Source organism: Herpailurus yagouaroundi, unplaced genomic scaffold (genome assembly GCF_014898765.1).
Source record: "Herpailurus yagouaroundi ecotype Mexico unplaced genomic scaffold, PumYag 216, whole genome shotgun sequence".
Taxonomy (NCBI): Eukaryota; Metazoa; Chordata; class Mammalia; order Carnivora; family Felidae; genus Herpailurus; species Herpailurus yagouaroundi.
Genome location: NW_024412447.1, coordinates 7,560,297 through 7,567,802, shown reverse-complemented (window position 1 = coordinate 7,567,802; position 7,506 = coordinate 7,560,297). Strand labels below are relative to the sequence as shown.

Sequence of the window (7,506 nt, the reverse complement as noted above, 5' to 3'; positions counted from 1 at the left end):
CGGGCCCCTCCCGGGGGGCGGCCGCCCTCGCCCCGCGCACCTGGCGCCCCCTCCCTGAAGGGCACGCCGTCCTCCCGGGCGGCCCGCCTCCTTCCCACCCCCGCGCTCCTAACGGTCGCCCTCGGGCCCCTCGGCAGCCCTGCCCGGCCCCCTCCCGTCCATCCGCATCCTCCGCCGGGCCCGCCCGGGGCCCCCCGACCCTAATGCCAGGCGGTCCCCGGAGACTTCCCCGGCGTGCTCCGGGCTCTTATAATTAGCTGGGCCCAGCGGCTCTGAAAGTCCAGGCGTTCCGTGACTTTGGCCAACGTGGAAGCCTTTCCTCTTAACCAAAGCACCTCCACTGGGTCTTCACCTAAATCTCCTTTCCACGAGCGACATTAGTGCTTGGTCATTGGGGTCTCCTTGCTCCCTGTTGCCTGACCGTTTTCAACACCTAAGTCTTTCCTGTCTCCAGGCCAGGCTCTTCCCAGCCCAGCGCCTCTGATGCAGCAGCTCCCCGGCCACGGCCCCTCACACTTTGGCTTTTTTTTCCCCCCCCTCCTTCTTCTTCCTTCCTAAGTTAACTTAAAAGCAACCCTCATCTCGCATTTCTTACCCGGCCGTTACTAGAATTCCCAGTAAGCTCCCAGGTCTGGTCCTTCATTAGGGCCCCGGCCCTGGGAGATGCTAAGTCAATTGTTGTTGGCCCATTCTTTCCTCCACCCGCCCCAGTCTCACTGCCCTCTCCTTATTGCTGCTTGCCCAAAGATCAGCCTCCACACAACCTCTCCACTGCTCCTCTGAGCTGGCAGTTAGTTGCACCTTAGCCCTCCACCCCCCGCCTCTGCATCTGAAGCCCTATGGGCGCCGGCAGGGTAGTCCCCTTTGCCACTCATGATGTGGGAGTTCGCTCTCCAGGTCCTTCATCTGTACTGTTCCCTGTGTGTCTCAGGCCACCCACCCTCACTCAGCTCCAGTCTTAGTTTCTAGTTGTTGGTGTGGTGTGTAATTGGGAAGGATCGAGATGGATCTGGATTTTGTGTTGCTGCCTTGGTCTGGGGACCCAGGGCCTTAGGAGACCTACATGGTGATTACAGTCAAGTGAGTTGTGTTCCTAGACCTCTGGCCCGGCTTTTTAAGCCAGGGGACAGATTAGTATTGTTGCCGTTTGAGAAATTAAAGGACTGTAGTTTGTTGTTGTCTGTGGTTGGAGTTAGGGGTAGAAAGAGTAGTCTCAATTTAAACAGCAAGGGAGAAGAGATTGCTACGTGAAAGATTTATAAAACTAAAGGAAATTTAAAACGGCCTGAAACTCACAAAGTACTCAGGGTGCTTCTGCTGCTAGTGCATCCCTTCTCCAGTCTCGAACAGAGTGTCTGGGGACATGGGGTCCCCTGTGGGGCCAGCTGCATCCTTCCTTCCTTGTTTTCCCTGGCTAGGTCCCAAGACTGGGCAAGTGGGTAGAAGGGATCAAATGAGGTAACGTGTGAAAGCGCTTTGAAAACTTAACTGGTAAACGTGCCAAGGGCCGTTATTTGTCATGATGGCTCAGAGAGGAGAGAGCTGGGATCCCTCACCAGGTGGGGGGAACATGGGCTTGCACCCCTTTCTGAGCTTTCTCAGTTACCCTCCCGGGCCTGGAGGATCTTCGCATCCTGAGAAAGGGCAGAGTCACTTCCCAGCAGGTTTGGGACTGGGCGGTTGTTGGTTGCTCGGATGTCGGGGAATTTGGGACTCCACTTCTGTTAATAGTGGTACCTTTCTGTGCCAAGGCACATAGCTCTGGAATGGGGCTAATTTTAGGGTTGATGGAATGAGGAAATAACGTTAACTTAGCGTGTGCTAGGACTGCCCATTCTTGGGATCTTTTTCTTCTCAGAGTTCTGAACCCCAGAGAACGGGCTTCCCTCCTGTTCCTGCAAGCCTGTTGTGAACACCCTGGACCAGTATATCTTTTTCCCTCAACTCCAGCAGGGGGCAGCCTTTTAATAGCAATAAATCTAAAGCTCGGAGGGAGAGGGTATACCAAGGCCTGAGAAAGAAGATGGGACAGAGGGCTGGAGGGAGCCGGGCAGGCAGATGAGGCAGGCAGGTGCTGAAGGTAGGGGTGGCGGGTAAGCGGGAAAGAGCCTGGAGGAGACACTTAGATCAAGAAGCCAGGAAAGGGTGCTGCCCCCAGTCCTGTCTGCTGTCTGTCCCGGCCCTTTCCTTCACTGGAAAGGGATCCAAACAGGTGGCTTCGAGAGTTTGTGATAGAGAAACTTTGCACAGTTTTTTTAATCTCTTCTTAAGGATTTCCCTCCTGGCAGGGTTTCAGATTTCTCTCAAGGGACAGTATAATTAGGAAAAGATTTCCCTGCTTTTAGGGGAGACTGAACTGAAATAAATTTGGTTTCTCCTGTCTTCTGTTCTTCCCCGTAAACACAGAGCAGGCTTTACCTGCGCTTGTGATACGGAGGAGGCGTCCTCAGCCCGGGCACTGTCGCCGCATTGGGCCCACTAATTTCTTGTTTTGGGGGGCTGTCATGCGCCTTGTTGGAGGCCAGTAGCGCCTTTCAAGTCACGCCTACCAAAACCGAATCCAGATACTGCCACATGTGCCCTGGAGCGCAGGCGCCCCCGGTTGAGAACCCCTGGCTCAGAGGACACAGAAGCACGCCTGGTCGGAAGGTGGGAACCACCAGCAGCTCGTGTGCTGCTTCTCAGTGCTTCCTTTGGTCTGAAGGACGACCCGGCAGCCACCGGCTGCTGGACCAGGTCCCCCTGTGGCCAGGCCAGCCCAGAGACGTGACTTTCCTCCAGCCGCTCCTCTGCTTCCTCCGCTCTGACTGCCTTTCCTTGCTTCTGCAGTTTCCCTGCTTCTCACACCGGGAACCACTTTTCCTCAGTTTGCCAGTCTGCGACCAGGACAGAAAGGTGAAGGCCGGAAGAGGAGAGCTGCCTTTGCCACTCCCTGGAAGGGAGGGAGGGTGAGTTGTCCCTGTTATCTCACAGCGGCCTTCCATGAGGATGGGGCTCTTCTGGAAAGAATCGAAGGGGCTCAGAACAGCCTCTCCTGAGGTTTGTTTGCAGGAATGTGGGGTGTTTTCTTTGGAGTGAGGAGGACCTCGGTATGTAATAGGTGTTCCCAAATGTCTCTTTTTTTTCCCCCCTAAACCTTTTTTTTTTTTTTTTTCTCCTGCCGGGGTGGGGGTGGTAAAACAGGCCATGTAACCATTTTTGAGCGTACGATTCTGCAAGGTTAAGTACGTTCACGTTGTTGTGCGACTGTCCCCACTGTCCCATCTTCAGAACTCTTTCGTTGGTCCCGTTTTGGCTGAAACTTCTTACCTATTAAATACTTCCCAACCCTGGCCCCTATTGTTCTATGTGTCTCTAAATTTGGCTGCTCAAGGAATCTCAAACAAGAGGAATCCTGTGGTGTTTGCTCTTTTATGACTGGGCTGTTTCATTTAGCATAGTGTCTTCAAGGTTCATTGGGCAGATTAGGTAAGGGCTGTAGCGTGGAAAGAAGGAACCTTACTCTGTTGTCCTGGGAGGCCTGCGTGAATCCAGTGAAAGGAAGAGCTTTTCAAATGTTTTTATTTATTTTTGAGAGAGGCAGAGCGTGAGTGGGGGAGGGGCAGAGAGAGAGAGAGAGAGAGAGACACACACACACACACACACACACAGGATCCGAAGCAGGCTCCAGGCTCTGAGCTGTCAGCACAGAGCCCGATGAGAGGCTCGAACCCACGAACACCGAGATTGTGACTGGAGCCGAAGTCAGACGCTTAATGGACTAAGCCACCCAGGTGCCCCTTTTCAACACCATGTGTCTCCTGAGAGCCACGTGTGCCGTGGTGTGCTCTGTCGCCAGGAACATTCCAGTTGGGGCTGTTGCAGAAGAGATGGTCATGCCAGGGACAAGTCCACCCTGTTGCAGACAACCTCCAAAGCTGGGTTTCCTCCTAGGACACCAGGATTTTGGAAGCGGGTCCCACTTCTGTCATGGTGTTCTGCTTTGTCTTCCCGTCTGCAGCTGTGAGAGCTACTGCCCCTTGACCCCTCTGGAAGAAACCCTTCCGCCTTTCTTCGCAGAATCGTGGAGTCTTGGACTTGATGGAAACTGTGGAGGCACTCTGGTCCGGCTTCCTCCCCAGCCAGTGAGGGAAGCCCTTGTGCAGCTCCCTGAGACCTCACCCACCCATCCTTGCTCAGAACCGCCAGGGATGCACTGCCCCCTGAGAGCCTCTCCTGCTGTTCCTTAGGAGGACAGGTCGCTGCCACTGCCACTACTTCTGTCAACCTCATTTTTACTTTATGGTGAGAGGGGCTTTTGCCTAGTTTGTAGCATAATGTTCCCTTTTTGGTTCTTAGTAGTTGTGATGGGGCTCTTCCCAATCCCTGGAAAAGTGTGGATTCCTGTTGGGTAAACCAGGCCAAGGGGGCACTGGCTGGACTCACCTGCCTGTGGCCTTCCGTTTGCCCTGTCTTTGGCCCTGGGGTAGGGGCTCCTCACCGCCGCTCCCATTCCACTGGCTTTCCCCCCAAACAGAATCCCTGGATTCTAGCCGCCAAACAGGCAGCCCTGAGAGTTTTCAGGAGGGAGGTAATTTTGCTCCTAGGTTGCATTTGTGATTCTTTCCATAACTGATGTTTTCTTGTCTCTAGGGTATTTGTGGCTCTGATGTTTTGTTTGTTAGTTTCCTTGCTTGCTTGTCTTTTACCTTTGTTCTGAGTGTCCCCCATGCCTCAACCAGCCCCTTCCCAAATACCACGCCACCCTGCGAGGGCGCTTAGGCCTGGAGAGGTACCTGGCGTGCTCTGCCACAATGCCAGCGCCTCTGTTAGCTCTGCTGGGTCAGTTAACTGGTCTTGAGGCCTAGCAGGGGGGACAGAGATGAGAAAGAGCAGGGTCCGTGGCTCCCTGCGCCGGATAACTAGAAGCCTCCCTCAGCTGTGGATCTCCCCATGTTGTGGGCCAGAGGAGGGCCAGAGGCGGGGAGACCCACCCGGCCCATTAGTTTAACCCCAGTTTTATTTTCTTGCCTCTCGGTAAGGATCTTTCCCTGATGTGAAGCTCCCTCCCTGGACACCACTGTAGTCAGGTCAGCGTCCTGTAGCTTGGAGACCTTGGTTCATTCCAGGACAGGCCCCTGCCTGAAGAGAGCCCCGGCCCGGCCCTACCTGCTTCCTGGGGCAAGGCTGCCAGGTAAGTCTGGGGTAGAGGGAGGTACCCTTTGCTGAAGCTGGAAAGGGCTCCAGCTGCCCTGTTTTCCTTTCTTCCCCCAGGTCTTCCCCCGTTGAGACAGTTCACTTAACTCATGGTGTGAGTGGCACGTGGCTGGCTTAGGTGAGTCCTTTCAGAGTTCATTAGGCGGGCTTCCATTTTTTCTTTTCTTGTGGTTCTCTAGGTGTGTGATGTGTTGTCTCCGAGGCCTAGTGTCCCCGTGTCTCCACAGGTGTTTGGAGAGTGAACGCCAGGTCCCCCCCTTGTCCCTTCAGCCCCTCGGACCTTGAGGATACACCTGGCTCCACAATGGCAGCAGAGACCCTCAATTTTGGGCCTGAGTGGTGAGTCACACATGCTTTGGATGGCTCAGAGAAACCAGGAAGAAGAGGGCTGCCCGGATTCCTGTTTCTCTCCTTTCCTGTGTCCCTTTTCTAGGCTGAGGGCCCTTTCCAGCGGTGGCAGTGTGGCCTCTCCACCCCCGTCCCCTGCCATGCCCAAATACAAGCTGGCTGACTATCGCTACGGGCGAGAAGAGATGCTGGCTCTCTACGTCAAGGAGAACAAGGTGGGGCTAGGCGAGAGTGTGGGGTGTGTGGCCCTGTTGCCCATTTGGTCTCAGCCAGTGGAGGGGGTCCAGGAGCACGTGGGACCTCCGCTCTGCCCCGGTTGACAGGTACCCGATGAGCTGCAGGACAAGGAGTTTGCTGCGGTGCTGCAGGAGGAGCCACTGCAGCCCCTGGCGCTGGAGCCTTTGACTGAGGAGGAGCAGGTGGGCCTGGGCTGGAGCCTTGCAGGGCAGGGTGCTGGGTCTCCATCTTGGAGAGAGGGGCCAAAGCTGGAAAGACAGGTGGTGGAGGTTGTGGTTCTGGGCGGGGTGGGGGGGGGGGGGCGGCGGGTGCCTGGGTCCTCACTCCCACCCCTGGCTCCCTCCTCAGAGAAACTTCTCCCTGTCCGTGAACAGTGTGGCTGTGCTGAGGCTGATGGGGAAGGGGGCCGGCCCCCCCCTAGGTGGCGCCTCCCGCGGCAGGGGCAGCACTCGGAGCCGAGGTAGAGGGGGTGACCACGTGTTCCGGGGGCGGGCCGAGGTGGGGCCCATGGTTTTGAGGGTGCAGAGAGACGATCGGGCAGGCTTCCCACGTGTATCTCCTTTCTCCAGGCCGAGGCCGTGGTGACAGTTGCTTTTACCAAAGAAGCATCGAAGAAGGCGAAGGGGCCTTTGGTCGAAACCCCCGGGAGATCCAGCGTAGCCAGAGTTGGGATGACAGGTGCTAGCAGCATCATGGCAGAGCAGAGAAGCCCTGTGGCGGGTTCTGGTGTCGTGTGGAGGGGTTCCGCGCCTTTGGCATTAGAGAGCAGCAGGGGATTCGCTGAATAAGCCTTGGTCACAAGTCTTCCTCTTTGCCTCCCAACTCCCTGCTGCCTTCCTCTCTTCCCATTTGTCCTGTGACCTCCTGTTCTAATGTGTCCCCTTGGGCTCCCTCCCGAGACTGACTTTTCTCTAACCACCCCCCCCCCCCCCCCCCCCCCCCCCCCCCCCCCCTCTCCGGGCAGAAGGGACAAGTTGTGCAGAGATGCTGCAGGTTGGGGAGGGGAAGCTGTCCTGGTTTGACCAACACCTTTTCCTTCCGCAGAGGCGAGAGAAGGTTTGAGAAGTCGGCCAGGAGGGATGGAGGTATGGAGAGTGGCAAGGGCGATGGCCGCGTCCTGAGGGTCCCTGAGAGGTGGGGGGAGGACTGAAATGGGTGACCACGTGAGGGGAAGGTGTTTTCCTGAGGGAGGTGGTGGGAGCAGGCTCCCTGGAGCCTGGGCTCCTCCTTTATCACGAGGTGTGTAGTAAGAGTCTTCCAGGAACCGTGGCTGCCCTTCCACTGACTCTGTCTTCCCCTGTTTCCAAGCGCGATCCGGGTTTGAGGAGGGAGGGGCTGGCCCGAGGAAGGAACATGCCCGCTCAGATAGCGAGAATTGGCGTTCTCTCCGAGAGGAGCAAGAGGAAGAGGAGGAAGGCAGTTGGAGACTTGGGGCAGGACCCCGGCGAGATGGCGACCGCTGGCGCTCAGCCAGCCCTGGTGAGGTTGGGGCCGGATGGGTGTTGTGGGGGGCATTGGTGGCAAGAGCTTCCTGAGGGTGTGTTCCCGCAGCCGGGTGGAGGGAACAGAAAGTTTCCTGGAGTGGAGCGGGTGGGAGGGCAGACTTGGAGATGCCGGTTCCCGGTGGGGGCGCGGGGGGGGGGGGGGGTCCCCAGTGGGCAGCAGAAGAGCGAAAGCTAGCTTGCCCAGGATACTGATTCTCCTTCTCTTGACTTTTTCTGCCCA

General features: G+C 56.7%; 1 protein-coding gene across 3 annotated transcripts in view; it reads left to right on the top strand.

The window, feature by feature from the left end:
* The first annotated feature begins 174 nt into the window (after positions 1 to 174).
* Positions 175 to 7,506, top strand: part of GIGYF1 (GRB10 interacting GYF protein 1) — a 14,634-nt gene continuing 7,302 nt past the window's right edge. For 2 of the 3 annotated variants that reach the window (XM_040455975.1, XM_040455974.1), the window contains exons 1-11: positions 175 to 2,948; positions 4,060 to 4,284; positions 5,022 to 5,173; positions 5,254 to 5,314; positions 5,424 to 5,535; positions 5,630 to 5,759; positions 5,868 to 5,963; positions 6,130 to 6,241; positions 6,351 to 6,459; positions 6,826 to 6,866; positions 7,090 to 7,260. In XM_040455975.1, coding sequence (XP_040311909.1) covers positions 5,501 to 5,535; positions 5,630 to 5,759; positions 5,868 to 5,963; positions 6,130 to 6,241; positions 6,351 to 6,459; positions 6,826 to 6,866; positions 7,090 to 7,260 — 694 coding nt within the window. In that variant the 5' untranslated portion in view covers positions 175 to 2,948; positions 4,060 to 4,284; positions 5,022 to 5,173; positions 5,254 to 5,314; positions 5,424 to 5,500. Of the gene's footprint in view, positions 2,949 to 4,059; positions 4,285 to 5,021; positions 5,174 to 5,253; positions 5,315 to 5,423; positions 5,536 to 5,629; positions 5,760 to 5,867; positions 5,964 to 6,129; positions 6,242 to 6,350; positions 6,460 to 6,825; positions 6,867 to 7,089; positions 7,261 to 7,506 lie in introns of those variants that run through there. The other variant, XM_040455976.1, reaches the window with a different exon arrangement.